The 18,966-nt window shown below is 45.1% G+C and overlaps 1 protein-coding gene across 5 annotated transcripts in view; it reads right to left on the minus strand.

Moving 5' to 3' along the window:
• DIS3L2 (DIS3 like 3'-5' exoribonuclease 2) overlaps positions 1 to 18,966 on the minus strand; it is a 388,020-nt gene that overhangs the window by 62,271 nt on the left and 306,783 nt on the right. For all 5 annotated transcript variants that reach the window (XR_012517592.1, XM_003936718.4, XM_074398855.1 and 2 more), the window contains exon 13: positions 11,705 to 11,938. Coding sequence is in view for 4 of the 5 variants with exons in the window: in XM_003936718.4 (XP_003936767.1) it covers positions 11,705 to 11,938 (234 nt within the window). In the remaining variant the exon portion in view is untranslated. The remainder of the gene's footprint in view (positions 1 to 11,704; positions 11,939 to 18,966) is intronic.

Genomic DNA, 18,966 nt, shown 5'->3' on the forward strand with positions numbered 1-18,966 from the left:
AAACAAAATGAGAAAAAGATGAGATGATTAAATAGGTTTCCACCAAGCTCAACCAAGTCAATGTAAAAGACTGCCCTATATTGTGAAACTACGTCTTGTCTTTGTCTTGGTGCTAAGATGTTTATATTTATAAAATAATGAAGACAGTAGATGAAACCAGCTTTTTAAAGAAAATGTCCTTGCTTGGTAAAATAAAAAGGCGGCAGTCTTATTATATCTTATATTCAAAATATTTTTGGAAATCTTATTGATCCAGTCATATTTTCTTCATAAGACGGCAGGCTCTTGAGTGGCAAGGTGAAAGCAGCATTTGGGGAAACTCAGTCTGGCAGCAGAGTTTAGGACAGAGAGCAAATAGAACAGAAGATTCTGGCCTTAGCAGCAGAGCCCCAGCTCACTGAACAATGAAAACTGAAATAAACTGGGCCTGTCCCAAGAAGCAGTCATGGTTGGAATCTAAGGACCAGCTGCAAGGGTTCCCTTTCCCTAATGCAGGTTTTACTAACGTCAAAGGATTCCATGTCCCTCACGTAGCTGTTTGGCTCACATTTGAGTGACGTGGGGTGTGACATGAGGGCAAGGCAAGGACGTGCAGTGTGTCCCGTGAATAGAAAGAGGAGAATCCAAGTGCTGCCTAATTATGAGAATAATTACCCAAAAGCCAGGGTCCCAGAGAAGCCAAATCCTATTCCATCTGTCAAGGCCACTAACTTGAAAAGTTCATATCTTTGAGCAGAAGAAGGGGCGCTGGATGGGATTCTGCTCTGGAAGTTTCTTATCGATCACCTGGTCAGCACAGGAACCTGTGCCTCACTTCATGTCACCTGGAGATGCCAGGCACTTAGGTTTGAGTCATCTGGGCACACTTTCAACTTCAACTGGGATGTGAGTTATCTTCCTTTCTCAGACAGCCCAGCAGCAGCTAACACAGAATCTCTGTCTTACATGGAAATGATCTCCATTAAAAGCAAAAATAGGCTCTGATCAGAATTTTGCAGAAGGAGCATTAGACTGCAGAGCCATCTTGATATACAAATCACTTTCAGCCCATCATGGGACTGGGGAGTAGCAGCTGATGGTAGCTCACCCTAGATAACTTTCCGGAAGTTTGGTGCCTCCCTACGTTTCCATGCCAGCAGGCCAGCATCTCCCTTCCCAGGGTGGCAAACTGGGGCTCTCTTTGCCATCCCCTGGGGTGCCCCTTCTGTCATGCTCCCGTGAAGGAGGACACAGTTGGTCTGAGAAGGCAGCACTGAAGTGCTCAGGATGCCTCAGAAGCACTGCCAGGCCCTGGGAGTGCCAAAGCTTCCTGGCTTCTCACACCTGTACAGGCAACTCCACCTTGAGAAAGTCCTCATTATACCTTATTCTAAACCCTGGATGCCCCAGCAAATAATCAAACACCCAGCCTTTTCATTCACAAGGAAGGAGAACTGCCCTGGCTCATAATATGCATCTAATCCTCTTATATAAACACACCTGTCTTCTAGAGCTACAGTCTTCTCTCCAGAACACAGTTCCCATCATCTTTTTAAAAATATCAATATGTATAGTGATGTTTAAAGATCTTGAAATGCCTGGTTAAAAATGAGCAGTGGGCAGGAGATGGGGATACAAAGCTGGAGATGTTGTCTTTACCCTTAAGGAACTTGGAGACAGGGAAGCAAACAGCAAATGGCAAGACAGTGTGACAGTGTGATAAAGACAGGTAACAGGTATAAAGAATCAGGGGAACCCTAGGAAGGATGGGTGGATGGGCTGGCCCTGCCTAGGAAAAACAAATGCAAACTACTCTGCAGCAGGATCTGGAGTTTCAATCTTCAGCTTCAAAAGGTGAACCAAGAAGGTCACAGGGTTGAAGGTGGAGGAGTAGGGTGGGAGTAGGTCTTTCTTCATCTATAAGAAATGAGTCTGGATATAGGCAAGCAGAAAGAACCAGAAGGCAAGTGAAATGCTTCTGGAAGTGGGGTGGGAGTCAATTTTGCTTTCAGAGTTCTTGTGAGGATCTGCACTGCTGTTCTGACCAAGAGCAGAGGCATTAGCCACTGGTCCTCAACAGCAGGCCCTGTACTGGAAGGGCACCTTTTAGTGAGGGTCACATCAGGGCTGTCTTCAGTGCCCAGTCTGATGGAGGACATGGTTCTCCCTGTATCTGTCTACTTTCTGCTCCCACTAATGACTCCAAATCAGTTTCTTTTTACATTACTTCTGGGCTGTTCTGCTAGATTGCCCTCCAACCCAAACTGTATCAGTAATAGATGGAATATTTCAATCTCAGTCTGAGATATGTGACTATTTCTCAGTGGGTTCAGAACTCAGAGGAGAGAGGAGAGAGGAGTGAGGGGGTACATCCCTTACCTCTCACAGGGTGGGTACTCCATACCTTTCAGCTCCTTTTCCCTTTCATCATTGTGGCTCACGGCTTCACCCCACAAACTGGCCTTCTTTCCCGAATACCACTGCACCGAATAACCGTTGGATTTGCAATTCTGTCAGCCCTGTTTCAAGCGACTGTGCCCTTGCTTTTATCTTATTGGTGTTTTTTAAAGTACACACAGTTCTTCTCAAATTGCTGAAGCAGCTTGAGGGTGTAGCGTTTGTCTTCCGCTGCCTATGGCTCCTTCACAGAACAGCGAGCAGTATTTGTAACACATAGGAACTCAGGAAGCATGCTTCCTTGCAGGGCTTATATCACCTCTGAGTCTGTATTTTTAATACCTTCCAGAATACTGCAACCTGTATTCCTTGTAATTTTTGAAAATTATGAGTAAATGACTAGGTGATTTGACTTGCCTAGAGCGAGAGTGAGCACATGAATAGGTCAGGGTTGTAATAACAAGCTGCTCAACAGAATTAATCTGACACTTAATGACATATATTAGTTTTTATGCATTTGTTAACGAGCCAGAAACGGTGACCAGCTCACATGAGTGGCTAAAATTAGCACTGCTTATATTTAACTAGGTCAACTTTTCAAGTGTGTCTCTTGTTCATGCCTTAGGATGCATAAACATGGATTGCCTTCCTTGATTCCATAAAGTATACTAAATAAATCAACCTCTGCCTCTTTCTTTTTCTCTCTCAAAAGGGAGACTCCAATACCTGCAATGACTGAAATTCATGCTCCCAGGTTCTCCCTGAAGCTCAGGAATGCAGCTTCTTCCATCCCTTGCTGCTTCCTCCACCCACTCTCTTCCACGGAGGCTGTCCTAGATAGCCTGGGAGCTGAACAGCTAAGAGAACACACATTGTTAGCTGTGGATTTACTTTATAAATGAGATGAATAAATTTCAGTGACATTTTGCTAATATTACTATTATAAAACTGGTAACTGGGAAAATGTAGGAGGCTAATATTCTTCAAGCCTTGCTGATTCTGGTTCTCCACGGTTGAAGTAATATGCCGTCAATGTTTAAATGGAAGCCTTGAATGTCTAGCAGAAGCCTTCCCGCTTTCCATACTGTTTATTACTCTCAAGAGAAGTGTAGCAATTCTTATAGGAGCACAGATTATATAGAGCGATTCTGTTTTCAATTGGATTTCCTTATAATTATTCACGTCAGACCAACCCAAGCAATGCCCGAGAGCTAATATACACAGGAGGTAAGAGAAAAAAGAAAGACTAGTGAAGTTATAAATGTTCTCTGAGGATCTGAGAATGCAACAATAGTTCTCAGCACCATCTCAAACACAATGGGATTCTCTTTCTTTCTTTCTTTTTATTATTATTATTTTTTAATCACAATGGGTTTCTTTAAGGATTCTAATGAGAACAAAGTTTGGGGCAGGGATCATTCCCCAGTCTCAACATTAGCAAGAGTTTAGCAAGATACTTTCAACCACCTCTTTCAGTTTTAAATTTTAGGATCCTTGTCAGTCTTTTTTATAATAAATAACACGATGAGAAATGTCTGTGACACACTGAGCTCTTTGTAGAGAAGAGCTCATGAAAATAAGCTAAACAAAATATGAAAGATGAAGGAATAATCTAAGACCACAACCACTGGGAGATTTGAGACCTGGACACCTTAGAGAGAGACAGAGAGACAGAGAGACAGACACACACATCCACGTAGGCAGAGAACTCCTGACAGATGTTTCCATCTAAGGTACCCTGATTCCCATGCTACTGAAAGAACATAAATTGGTACAACCTCTCTGGAAGGGAATGTGGCAATATGTTTCAGGTTTCTTAAATACATCCATATCCCTGACACTGTCATCACAGTTCTAAGACTATCCTAAGAAAATAATCAGAGATCAGGTCAATGATTCATGAACACAGATGGCCATGGTACTATATTATCTGTAGTTCCAAAAAAAAAAAATCAGACTCTAATCTAAATATTCAAAATTGGGGAGCAGCTGAATGTTTTAAGAGTATATTCATATGACAGAATACTATATAGACATTATAATATTTTAGAAGATTTTTAAATGACATGTGAAAAACTCATTATGCAATATTAAAGAGCAGAATATAAAAACTATACATATGTTAGGCTAGCCACCCTTCCCTTCGGCTATGAAGTGGTAAAATAAACAAAATAATGCACAAGTAATTATACCAAATATTAACCATGGTTATTTCTGGGTAATGGGACTACAGGTGATTATGATTTCTTTTTTATATTCTTGTATTTTCTAAATTTTCTAACATAAGAACATATTACTTTTAGAATAAAGCTTCCTTTCTAAAGGAAGAAAAGGGGATCTGAGGGGCCTAGTTATGGAAATCATCATCTCTCTTCTCGACCTCCTCCCCACTGGTGTTCCCTGGTGGTACACAGTACTGCCATGTGCTTAAACTGGAAATCTTATTGCCTGATCTCTTGCCTCTGATCCTGCCTCTCCCTTCTCCATCTAATCAAGAGAGTCAATTTGCCACAGGCTTGTCGATTTTCCTTCCTCTCTTGCATCTATAATTTTCTCTCACCCCATGGTCCCTACCTCAGGTCAGGCCCTCATCATTTATCTCCTGGATCATAAACTTCCTTTATTTTGTTCACTTTCAGAGGCTCTTCCTAAAACCCAGTTCTGGTCATGTCACTTCCATATTTAAAATCATTCCACAGCTGCCCTGGCTCATTCCTACAGACTCCAAGGCCAAGCCTGCATCTCCTTCTCTAGCTCTTCTCTCTCTCTGCACCCTACACCACACACCCTGGAATAATCTGCCATTTCTCGCCCCTCCCATGCCTGCACCAGCCATTTGCTTGCCTTTGTAGCCTGGCTAGACCCTAAGTTTTTTAGAAGGCCTAGTGCCCCACTACCTCGGCTGGAAAATCTTTCCTGAACCCCTGAGACTGAGCTTGTCCTCTCCAAGACAGCTCACTGTACTCTGGGCAGAGTTCTGTCACATTACTTTACATTTTCTGTGTGGCCTGCTGGCTCTCTATTTTCCTATATTATTTATAGAAAAGCTCTACAATTAAGAAAACAGAATGATTCTACAAACACTCAACCCCGTGATCAACAGCTTCCTTAAGTGACAACATAAATAATAAGACCAAGGAAGAGCCAGACAGGATAAATGTCTCCATCCTTCTTACCTTGGATCAAATATACTGTACAGAAATTAAACGGCAGAGCCAGAATGCTCATTTCTTGAAAGCGACTGTATTGGAGAGAAGGAACAGAAATGGATTCAACAAAGCATACTGCTACGCTTGGCAGTGGGGACAGTGTAGGGGAGAAGTGCCACAGTTTCCTTAGAGTCTCATTTTGCCATGAGCAGTCCCCACCCTCAGCACACCTACAAGTGGTAGAGCCAGCATCTCTGCACGTGGGCTTGGGTGGGCTGGAGATCTGACTGAAGTAGCTGCTGAGCTTGTGGAAGTGGGAAATGAGAAGCCCTGCTCCTTTTGCTTCAGGCTAATTAAAGTGACTTGACTGTAAATGGAGTAAGGGAACTGATGCTAAACTGATTCATTCTCCTACTCCCTGCCTCCAATTGGACTGGATGAGCATGGTACTAATCAAAGGAATAATTTACCTAATTGCATGAAACCATACTGAGAGTTCACTTAGCACAACTGTTCTCCATTACCCAGCCTGGCTTCCCTGTGAAGTGATGATGGGCTGCTAAAAGCTTGCTGGGTAGCAGGGCTGAATTGCTTGCTGACTGTTTAAGGAGAGGTCAGCAAAGTATGGACCACTGGCCAAACCTGCTTTTGTATGACCCCAAGCTATGATGAGTTTATACATTTTTAAATGGCTGAAAAAATAATCAAAAAAGAATAATTTGTGATGTGTGAAAATAAATGAAACTCAAATCTTGGTGTTCTTAAAGTTCTGTTGGAACATAGCCACGCTTCTCCATTTAAAGCAATGCTGGTGCATTCACACTACAACAGCAGAGATGAGTAGCAGAGACAGAGACTGCATGGCCCACAAAACCTAAACTATCTACTCTCTGGTCCTTTACAGAAAAAATCTGCCAATCCCTGACTTAAAGTCTGGGCCAGGTCAAGGTCATATAGAACATCATTCCCGTGCAGCTTGGGTCCCAGGGTATTTAAAAATAATTTTCATTAACAAGGCTATCTTGACAATCAAGTCTACTCAGAGAAACTGCCTACAGTTTGGGTTTCAAAATCGTGCCAAGTAGGATTCATGTAAGATGCAGTTGTGAATTTAGTCAAGGCTCAAGTTTACAGTAATTTGTCTGAAAGGATGGAAACATCAGGTTCTCTCACCACTACTTCAACTTCTTCTGAATTCCCAAAGTCCACTGACCCAGAAGGAACTGCTCACATCCCCTAACTACCTGTCAAGGGACCCCTGATAGGGAAGAGCTTCCTGCAAGCTTCATGCTTATTTTGCAAAGAAGCCCTCAGAGTGGCTTCTAAGTACTGCCACCTGACTGAAGAGGAAGAGGCTGGAGGGAGAGCCCCAGCAAGCAGTAGGTGTAGCTTCCTAAAATCAATCAATATTTCCAAGACACTTTCATATTTGGATTCTTCTGGCACCTGTCACCCTCCCTTGGTATCTTTTCTGAATGCAATGGCTAAGACGCCTGAGGCCTTGTCTTCACATCATAGTCAGGCAGTCTCTGTAAAGGGCCTAAGTGGGAAGGTACCTGAGAACCAGCTTTGCGTCCCAATAAACAGAAGTGCCAGGGGACTCTGTGCCCCCTACCTGCAAAGTCTATTAGTTGGGCCTGAATCACTGAGTAAGAACCAGGCAGAGAGCAAACTTCCCACAATTCCCCTCTCCCAAAGCTCAAGATTTGGATATGATTACAAACCATTATGATTCCTTTTACTACAAACACAAAAAAGTCTGGGCCCCTGTTATTGGAGCTCCCTTTTCAGAAATGAGAGACATATGTTATAAATAAGTAAAATAAAACAAACATCTATGTTAAGTCCTAGAATTAGCAGTAGAAAACATGGAGATGAAAGAAACCACCTGGAAGGGGTATTACTCAACCCATCCAACCAAAAAGCACAAGAATGCATCTGGCATCTGCATTTGCTTTTTAAGCAGTGAAACAAAGGAGTCATTTTATGTACCTAGAACCTCTTTAGAACTAGGTTGAACTGTAGGTAAAGGAGACATTTGGAGCAGGTAATCCTACCTGGAAGGCAGTGCTTCCATATCTGCTTCCCACCACAGGTCTAGTATATGAATATGTGTGTGTGTGTGTGTGTGTGTGCGCGCGAGCGTGTGCGTGCACGTGCACAGGCATATGCACGCACTAGTATATGACAGTGTATAGGGGTAAACAAGACTGCTAGTAGGTGGCCCTCATGGAACTGAGGCCAGACCAGGTGGCCCTGAGACCTGAGGCTCACTGTCTCAGACATGGGCTAGGCAGCTCCGGTCTAAGTTGCCAACTGCGAATACACAGTGGTCAAGTTGCTCTACAGATCTAAGGTTGCAACTTCTGAACTAGTAGGTCCCTAACTCAACCAACAGTCACCATACTAGTGCCGCACACTCAGCCCCCATTCATTCTAAAGGTCATCATAGTAAACTGACTTCTTGGAAAGGTGAAAGTTGTGGTTTACACACTTATTCTGAACCTTAGGGCATGATGCGTAAATAAATGGTACCCTCTTGCACAGACTCATCTCTAATTGAGGCTAGCCTAAATGGACCTTTTTTTTTAAGGACTGCCACCAAAAGCACGGACACAGTGGACCGAGGCAAACAAAGCATCAGAGAACAACTCCAAACAGTAGGCTACTCAAAAAAGCACCAAGGAAAAATGGATTTTTGTGAGGGCAAAGCAAGCAGTAGGGGCAGGAGAACAAATGCAGTGACTTCTGAATAGGGCCATTTAGCTGATTTATAAATGACCTCACCAGAGTCCTTTGCTGTGGGAGATTGATGAGCTCCTCTTTCCAAAGCTGGGGTCCATGGACTTGTTTTTGGGGGAACCAAGGAATCAACTCCAAGGGTGCAAAGCCCTTATTTTCAAACCTTAATTAACTGGAACCTAATTAGGACTTTGGAGGGTTTTCTTTTCCACTTAAAAGGAAAATTTTTTTCTCAAGTCAGCATGGTGTAAATGGAGGCGAAGTGAACACAAGGCAATTTGGATTTCTTGCATATAAGCAACTCTTTTAACCTTTAGCTTTCTAACTGATAAACTGAGAGGGCCAATGAGAGACAGATACCCAAAGTCATATTCAGCAATAAAACTCTGATTCTGAGACATGCCAACAGATCTTTATTTATCAATAATCTGAGATCATTCTTCTATCTTCACAACTATACCCCATCCTCATATGAACTGGAATCACCTGACAGTCTTTTAGTTTTTAGAGTATTTCATATATTTAATTCAACTGAACTTTGCAACAAACTGGTGGGGTGAGGTCTCTAAAATGTAATGACAGAAACTCTCTCCTGTGATGTGCTTCAGCAGCCATTGGTTGGTTATTCTAGAAGTTAGAAAAAAAAGGGAATCACACAGAAGAGACAAACCCATCACTAAATGTTCTAATTTACATAGATGTATATTCATTTGCTAATTTTCTTCTTTGGTGTAAGGCTTTCAAAAAGGGAGAGTGCTAACTGGATTTCTGCACAGTCTTTTCTGAATAAACTACACTCGCAATTCACTGTCTATACTTTATCATTTGGTTTCTTCAAAAAAGAATGAGAATTTAGACATTTACGAAGCAATGTGAATACAGAATGCTTACTGGATTCCATAATTACCCCATTTTACAACTGAATTTTTAAAGACTTATCCTTATCCAGGTCTTTCCCAAACATTTAACTTGTTGTTTTTTATAAAAACAACAGCTTCTTTTTTATGTTCTTATTTGATCGGTTTACCTGATATATAGTTAAATTGCATAATTACAACGCGTACAACTGGCCTTGCCAGGTTTGAGAACACACATAGCACTCCCCTGGGGAGGTGCCGAGGGAGAAGGCAGTACTAGACAGCTAGTGCCACCTGCTGTGGTCACTGAACACTGAATTTGACAGAGGGAAGGACAGGCATGGCTGAGATGATTGCGGGGCTGGACTACAGCTGAGTGAGGGAGGTCAGGGACAGAGAGACATATTTTGGCTCATTAGTACCCAGTTAGTAGTTAGAATCACAAGAGTAGAGGAAGTCACTCAGAGTGGGAGTGTGGATAGAGAAAGGACAAAGTGGGGTAGATCCAGGGAATGCCAACCCTAAAGTGGTGGGCAGAAGAGGCTTCTGCAAAGGGAGCCAGCAGGACATTGCTGGAGATGTACAAAGAGAAACAGAGAACCAGGAGGTGGGTTTCAAAGGGCCTGGTGCAGGTCTGAAGTCTAAGAAGCAAGAACTGTAAGGTGTCCTTGGACTTGACAATCAAGTAGCCACCAATAAGTGAGAATCCGAGTACATTCAGACTCCCATGAATGATTTCTTGAAGGAAGCAAAGTAGGTATTCCGTAATCCCCTATGCCTTTAGTTTCTCTTCCAGCATGTCTGCTGTCTTCTTCAGCGTCTGCTCTGCCTCCTGTTTCCCTGCCAGCATTCTCGTGCAGATATGTCTCAGGCTGCCTAAGCCCAGGCCAGGGAAGGAGGAGCAGGAGAACTCCAGAGGCTACCCTGACTCTGCCACACAGAGACAGGACAGGTCATCCACTGGTTCCAAGAGCAGTCACTTCTACCTAAGCCCACAGCAGCACCTATTTGCAATGCCTGCTAAGAAGCATTTGTGCAAGTCTGTTGCAAACGGTAGGATAAAATCAGAACTGCTATCAGAAGGCTTTATAGCCAGGCCTTTCAGATTTCTCCCAGCTGACAGGCTCAGGTAAAGAAGTCTGCATGAGGCGGTCTCGGGAACAGTTCCACTCTCCTACCCACCTCATTCTTCAGACACATGGCAACTTCCCAGAGCATACAACAAGCAGGGAAGGAGAGTGTGGGTAAGAAATATAAATGAAAGAGGAAAAAAAGTCAATAATACAAAACACAGTCTCTGCTCTGTAAGGTACTGACAAGCAATAAAAAAGAAATCTTGAGTCCTAACAGTCACCGACTCGCAGACATGGAAATTCAACCGGGTTTCAGTGACAGCTGCCTAAGTCCCAGAGGGCTGCCAGCAAGGCTGTGATAGTTCAGACTTATCAATGTCAATCCAGGCCAATGTGTTTTTCAGTAGCCAGTGTTCTATAGCAGGAGTCCCCAACAGCCCGTCCATGGCTCCATGGCCCGTTAGGAACAGGGCCACACAATAGGAGGTGAGCAGCGGGTGAGCATAGCCACCTGAGCTCCGCCAGCGGTGGGTGAGCATGACCACCTGAGCTCCACCTCCTGTCAGATCAGGGGTGGCATTAGATTCTCACAGGAACTCAAACTTGATTGTGAACTGCTCATGCAAGGGATCTAGGTTGCATGCTCCTTATGAAAATCTAACTAATGCCTGAAGATCTGAGGTGGAAGTTTCATTCCAAAACCATCCCCCACCCCTAGTCAGTGGAAAAATTGTCTTCCATGAAACCAGTCCCTGGTGTCCAAAACAATGGGGACTGATGTTCTACTGTAAACAAATAACTCTTTCTGGAAGGTGAGGAATAAGAATAACCACTACTTTTTTCCCAAGCCTTCAGATCAGACACTGGTCAGCTGCCTCCTAAATTTCCATGTCTCCTATTCTTGCCTCCCTTTTTTTTTTTTGAGACGGAGTTTCACTCTTGTTACCCGGGCTGGAGTGCAATGGTGCGACCTCGGCTCACAGCAACCTCCATCTCCTGGGTTCAAGCAATTCTCCTGCCTCAGCCTCCTGAGAAGCTGGGACTACAGGCATGTGCCACCATGCCCAGCTAATTTTTGTATTTTTTTTTAGTAGAGACGGGGTTTCACCATGTTGACCAGGATGGTCTCAATCTCTTGACCTCGTGATCCACCTGTCTCGGCCTCCCAAAGTGCTGGGATTATAGGCGTGAGCCACCGCGCCCGCCCCTCTTGCCTCCATTAAAGAACAGGTTTGAATAGAAACCTGAGATGAGGATCACAGACTGGACATAGCCTCACCAGGGAAGACCAGCTAGGGGTTTTGGACAGAGCCACCCACAAAGATCCACTGTATTTGGAGAGTGAACGGGAGTTAGTTCCTGCTGGCCTCAGAGAACACGATTTTGATGTGGTGATTGGGGCAAGGGGAAGGAAGGAGGAGTCTAAGCCTGCCATGCTGCCTTCAACCACGCTGGGTTCAGGCATGAGTCAAATCCGTTGGCTGCACTGAAAAAAACACTTACTGACCTGATCCAAACGAAGTGCGCCGTCCGCAAAGCGTTGCTGGCGTAATCGCTTGGCAATTCCGTGGAGATTCAAGACGGCCTGGTGTACCTCCTCGCTGCTATGCTCTGGGGAAATGGGAGGCAGCTCTGTCGCAGGGATTTTCTCAGTGGGGCTTTCAATCATGCTCTGTGCATGCTCATAGCTAAGTTTGGTGCAGGAACGGATGACGGTCCGGCCAAACCATTCATCAAGGATCTGCAAAGATGGACAGTCTGTGAGGGAATCGTGAGGAGAATTTTTTTCAGGATTTTCTTCCTTTAACCATTCATCCATACACATTCAACAAAGATTTATGGAGCACTGCTCAGAATGGTGGCAGGCTCAGGCTAGGTACCCAGATGAATCAGAGATAGAAGCTGCTGCCCTCAGGGGGGTTAGTCTCCACCTGGCGTGGAATTAATCTAACAGGCATTGGACACCTATGGATGATCCCCAAGCACACTGGTGGCACAGGTAAGGCATGTTGGAGGTTTTTCCATCAGTTTTGGTGAATGGGCATCGATTTCAACACTGAGGGGAGTAGAGGAGAGAGCTGCCAACAACATGGCAGACAGGTACTCTGCGGGTTTGGGAAGAGCTGAGATGCAGGGTAAGGGAGAAGGTGAAGGCAAGGCCACTGACAGAAAGAGGGAACACAGGTGGAAAAGCAGGATAGGGCTAGAAACAGAAAACCCATTTCTACTGTTTCATCTGGCACACATATGCAGAGACAGAAGTCTAGAACAGGCTTCTCAATCTCGGCACTGTTGGGCTAAACAATTTCTTGTTGGGCGGGGGCTGAAGTGTGCATTATAAAATGTTCAGCAGTATCCCTGGCCTCTATCCACTGGATGTCAGGGGCACCTCTCCCCTACACCCTCAAGCTGACAATCAAAAATGGCTCCAGGCATTGCCAAATGTCTTCTGGAGGAAAGCTGGCACAGGATGAGAACCACTGGGCTTGAAAGAGATACACCCAAGTTTAGTGGTGGTGCCACCTGAATGATGGGATTACCACTGAGGTGCGTTTTATTATTTTCACTTTTCTGTATTTTGTATAATAAATATGTATTACTCATAAAACAAAAAATGAACATTAAAACATTTTTGGGACTCTTGGGTCTGAGGTGCAGGGAGTCATGCAGGCGAGGTGATCTGGCAGGTATTTGGGTGTGGGCCTGGGCCATCTGGATGAAGAGGGGTCTACAGAGAAAAGGGTGGTCAGGAGAGGCAGGGCTGCTTGGCCTAACATACTTCTTTCATGTTAAGGAGCAAAAAGAGAAGCCAGGGAATGAAAACAGGAGAAAAACAAGAGAGTTGAGCGAGACAGGACAAAAACCAGGAGTGTACGAAGTTAGGAAAAGCAGGAGAAAAGAGCTTTAAGAAAGGGGACTCAAAGGCAACAAGGGACACTCTGAGAGCACTTGCTATGAGACAGGCATTGTTCACACTCTTCATATGGCAACTCTTTAATTCTCATAACAACTGTATGAGGTAGGAATTTTGCTATCCTCTTCTTCAGATGAGGAAACTAAGGCACAGAGAAATTAAGGAATTTGCCCAAGGTTACACTGCCAGAGACTGGCAAAGGTGGGAACTGAACCCAAGCGGTCTAGCCCTAGAGCCTGAGCTCTACGCCACAAGTATATGTCTAGTACCACTTGGATGTCAGGGAGGAGAAAACAGACAAACTCCTGGCATTGAGCATTTGCTGGCTGTTTTAGGAAAATGCAGGAGAGGCAGAGTCACACTGCAAAGGGTAGAAGCAAGTACTGCAAACAGGTCCGGAGATGTGTAAGGAGGGCTCCACCCTTCGCACTCCCAGGGCAGCCAGAGCTTTGGCCTTCTGTCAGCTCATGCGCATGCCCCCTGTGCCACTCAAACAGCAACATCTACTGTATGTGACATGATGTGAAAAAGCCTGGGGAGCACTGGGCTAAGGATACGTGAAGGCTGGAAGTGGACTCAATGCAACCAGCGTGGATGACCACTTCCAAAAGGACAGCAGGGAAGGAGTACTTTGGAATGAGCAGAATGGAGGGCTGTGTGGCATCTGCAGGAGAGAAACCATCACTGAAGAAAGATTGAAGACACAAGAGAACAAAAGGAATTCTAGGCCAAGTGGAGGCCCTCCATCCAGGACAGAGGAGGAGCGCCCTGGTAGGGAGGAAGGAAGGAAGGAAAGGGGAGGAGACCTTGAAGGGAAGAAGAGGGAAGCTGAGAGCATGACCATCACAGACCCCAATCTATGTAGACAAGCATGAGGCAAAGAACAAGGGAGGCTAGGTGGAGTTCAAGGGCCTGAGGAAAATGGAAAAGCTCAGAGATAAATGCTGTGGAAGTGTATTTCCTGTGCAAGAAGAGAGAGGGAGTGCCAGTCAGGAGTAGAACCTTTTAGCCTGGGCTTGCAGACATCCCCTTTGCCTTGCTCTTCACCAGCCAACCGTTCTGTTCACAACCGCTGACACAGTGCTTTCTGAAAAAGCCAATTGAAGGGTCTGCAGGCACTCCCCATGGGGAAGGACTGAGCCCAACCCAGGAGCTGTTCACACCACAAAGCCTCCAGGAAATATAGCTTCTACCCTGGAAGGCTGGAGAGACCACTTTGGTACCATCCACCCTCCCTTAAAGGAAGAATCAATACTCTTGAAAAATGGCAGCCATGGGGTAGAGGAAGAGAATGGTGGCAACTACTCACACTTTTGTCTACAGCAAAGAGCCTTACGAAGGATCTTGAATCAGTAATCACTGACTTTAACTTTTCTTTTAAAAAAATCCTGAAACTATCCTTTCTAGATTATACCAAGAACTACCACTATCCAAAGATATAAGGGATTCAAATAACCTCACTAATCTTCCACTGTGGCAAGCAGGTCTTGAATTTGGCTCTTAGAGGCATGTGTGTGTGCTGCAGGCAAAGGCAACTGTAGAGCCGATTCCAGGTATCACCTGACAGTCCCGGTGGGGAGTGCCACATTCAGGTCTCCAGAAGAGTCTAAAGAGTGCCTTTTAGGCTCAGCCAGGCTTGTCCACCTCACACATCCACATTTCCTGAAGAGCTGCTCTAGCCTCCTCTAAAATGACAGGGCCATGACCTCTTCATTCTTGTGGTCTCAAGGGTTTCCCCTGGTGATTTAGCTTGCTTCCTTTTCTACATTTCATTCCAAACCCAGTCACTCCTCCTGTGGGTCTACATTGGGCTGCACAGTCTGCCTTGGGCATGCTAAGGGAATGTCAGTTTCAGTTCTACGCCACTGCTCTCTTTCACATTTCACAAGTGGTCTAGAGGTTCCCTCCAGCATCCAGCATCCAGGTCACAGGGTCTGCAGCCTCCTAGCGTCTGTGGTCTTTTTCCCTAGTGAATATTCCAGCACAGGGCAACCAGTGTACCCTGATCAGGCATCTGCTTTCACAAAAACCATGGGTCAAGAATTGCTTTAAAAATCTAGCGAATGTTGGCCAAGCACGGTGGCTCATGGCTGTAATCCCAGCACTTGGGAAGTCAAGGCGGATGGACTGCTTGAGGTCAGGAGTTTGCAACCAGCCTAGCCAACATGGTGAAACTCCATCTCTACAAAAAATACAAAAATTAGCAGGGCATGGTGGTGTGCACCTGTAATCCCAACTACTCAGAAAGGTGAGCCACAAGAATTGCTTGAGCCTGGGAGGTGGAAGTTGCAGTGAGCCAAGATCACTCCATTGCACTCCAGCTTGGACGACACAGTGAGACTCTGTCTCAACAAAACAAAACAAAACGAACTTAGTGAAAGATCCAGACCCTCCTCCCTGAAATATTTATGCATAAAACTTAGCAGCAAGTTCCACAAGCTCCCAGACACCCCTGCGCCCTGCGTGCCCTGGCTCTAAGCACATCTCTGTAGCTCCCTCTCACCCCTCTTGACTGCTGAGCCCTGACCAGGAGTCACTTGGAATCCTGAGGTATTCCTAAAACTGATTACCTGAGGCCTGCCCAAAGCAGCAGATTGTCACTCTTTACCAAAGCCTGCTCATCGCCCATGCTGGCACTGGCTATCAGTTCATTTGAGCTTCTTTTTTTTTTTCCTTAATGGGCACCTCTACTTTGTGTCCTTCTCAGTCAAAATAGATATCCCCTAACAGCACACAGGAACACCATCAAATTTGAGACCACAGTACTGATGATCACTTTCCCATAGCTCTTTTGCTTCACTTCAGTCCCCTTCCTTAATGCCTGCAACCCTGAAAGTTCATCCTAACCTTCTCTTTAAATACACAAAGGGCTGAAGTAGAAGCCTGAAGAGCCGTCAGGAACTTCCTGCTCAGGGACAGGGACCTCTGGCAGCCGAATCTACTCTGCCTTAACAGAATCCAGTGCTTCTGGGAGTCATACCTGTCATTAAAAAATTATTAGGCCAGGGAAAGCAGGTCTGAAACCATCTTCTGCAGAAGCCAAGCAGAAAAGAAAGGAATCTGTTGTCGCCTGACGCAGAGAAAAGCAGCAAGAAAGCAAAGATCCAAATAGAGGGGTTCCTGGGAACAGCCAGCCTCACAGTATGGAAGGCAGGCCTTTCTGGATGGAACACCTCATTACTTTCCAATTGGAAACTGGATTCACATCAATGCCCAGTGCATAACCAAAGCCAGTGGCAGAAGACAAAAGGACAGAGTTTTTCATGGAAAAAGTAGAAATACCACAGGGAGCTTCAGAAACAAAACCCTTCATAAAGAAAATCATGTCCTTCCTCTTTCCTTTCCTAATCATAGGATTTGGGTCACTCTTCTATAGGCAGGCGAGTTTATTGTACATATTCTGGAATACCACTGTTCAGAATGTCAGATTAAATACAGTGCCAACACTGAATGAAGGCATATTACTGGGGGGAAAAAAAACTACTGAAAAGGGAGGACATGATTATCTACGACGACATTGTAATTCAAGGCCTACCTATTGTACCAAGTAAGACTGGAAGCAGTCTAACACTGGGAGTATTCTTATACCTACTATTTCTAAAATCTCCTCAACACATCTGGGAGGAGTACATTGTTCAGCCCATTGCACAGTTGAGAAAACAGGCCAGGAACTTGTCAAAAGTCATACAAACTCCTACCTGGCAGCCAAGACCAGATCCAGTTAGACTGACTCAAAATCTAGTGATACTTTTATTACATTCCAGGTGAAGGTCATAAGTTAGACAGAGGCAGATGATGAAGTAAAATAAACCAACTATGTCTCAAACACATATCAACTTTCTATATTGATACAAAAGTTTGACCAGCTCCTTTGAAAATTATTCAGTTCTGCTGGGCGCAGTGGCTCAAGCCTATAATCCCAGCACTTTGGGAGGCCGAGGCGGGTGGATTACGAGGTCAAGAGATTGAGACCATCCTGGTCAACATGGTGAAACCCCGTCTCTACTAAAAATACAAAACATTAGCTGGGCGTGGTGGCGTGTGCCTGTAATCCCAGCTACTCAGGAGGTTGAGGCAGGAGAATTGCCCGAACCCAGGAGGCGGAGGTTGCGGCGAGCCGAGATCACGCCACTGCACTCCAGCCTGGGTAACAAGAGTGAAACTCCGTCTCAAAAAAAAAAAAAAAAAAAAGAAAAGAAAAGAAAGAAAATTATTCAGTTCTACTCAAATGTATTTAAAATTTATCCTCTGAAAAATGTCAGCACCTCATTAAGATATCTCTGGTTGAAAAAAACTGCAAATGGGGTTAATTTATCTTAAATAATTAGGTACAAAATCACTTTTGCAGTAGCTCCGGGGTTCCATATGCAAAATACTTTGTTCAAAAAAAATCAGGAAGAATAAAACCTTTTCCTGATAGGAACAAAACTAAGTTGTTTGGAGTGGCAGTGCGTGGGAGGTGAAGTGGATTTTGGTTGCTTCTTACAGCTACGAACACAGGGCAATCATCCTTAGTAGGGGTAGCCCAGCAATGAGAGAAGTCAAAGGCGCCAAGAAGCAAGTGTCTGAAAAGGACTGGGTAGAGAGAGGACAGGTTGGAAGACAGCAGAGAGAGGCAGGTCATGTCTGTGGTGGAAAGGAAGCCAACTTGTTAGGGAAGGTTCCAGTAACGGCAGGGGACAGAGGCAGTGGGGTGGCTAGAGCAAGCAAGGGGCTCCTCCACAAGGCCCAGCCCTCGCAGTAGGCCCACTATCACTGAGCAAAGCTCAGGCTTCCTCTGAAAAAGGAAGAGATAAGCACAGTAAGATGAAGGCGTGAATATCTAGACTGAAACACCATTGTACACAATCCACTTACTCCAGCTGAATGCTCACTTTCTCTTCGCAGGTGGCTCACTGCAACTTCTACCTCCCAGGTTCAAGCAATTCTCCTGTCTCAGCCTCCCAAGTAGCTGGGACTACAGGCACCCACCACCGTGACTGGCTAATTTTTGTATTTTTAGTAAAAATGGGGTTTCGCCATGTTGGTCAGGCTGGTCTTGAACTTCTGACCTCAGGTGATCTGCCCACCTCAGCCTCCCAAAGTGCTGGGAATACAGGTGTGAGCCACTGCGCCCAGCCAAATATGTGTTTATTTATTTGTTCATTCATTTTTTCTTTAGGGACAGGGTCTCGATCTGTTCTCGATTTGATCAAGTGACCTTCCTGCCTCAGCCTCCCGAGTACCTGAGACTACAGGTACATGATACCATGTCCAGCTAATTATTTAAAACATTTTTTAGAGATGGGGGTCTCACTATGTTGGTCAGGCTGGTCTCAAACTCCTGGGTTCAAGTGAAACTCCCACCTCAGACTCTCTAGTAGCTGGAACTACTGGCATACACAAACCATGCCCATCTAATTCCAAGTCTAAGAGGAAGGAAACAGGAAACTTCCTCAAATGTTTAACTCCCATGCCAAATCCAGGAAATGGCAGGAAATGTGAGAAGAGCCTGAAGGTCCTGGATATGGTCAGGAGATAAGAATTTCCGTCCCGGGGCAGTAGGTGAGTGCACTATGCCTGAGCAGGCCTTGAAAGTGTTCCCCTTCCCAGTGACAACAGCACGGGGATGTTGAGGGGCAGGAGAAATCTTTAAAGGTAACACTCACCTCATGGACTGGCTGGGAGGCCTAAGGCCTTGGGAAGGCAGCTGGCAGTGGAGGAGGGCAGAAGGAAGGAGGGGAAGTGTGGGAGGGCCATAGAGGAAGCCTTCTGAAGATGGGATTGAGACATGGATTGAGACCCAAGGAGTGCAAAATCACACATATCTAAGGCTGGTGAGGTTAATTCAGCCCCAGACCTTTCAACAGAGCCAT

This window comes from Saimiri boliviensis, chromosome 5, assembly GCF_048565385.1.
Source record: "Saimiri boliviensis isolate mSaiBol1 chromosome 5, mSaiBol1.pri, whole genome shotgun sequence".
Taxonomy (NCBI): Eukaryota; Metazoa; Chordata; class Mammalia; order Primates; family Cebidae; genus Saimiri; species Saimiri boliviensis.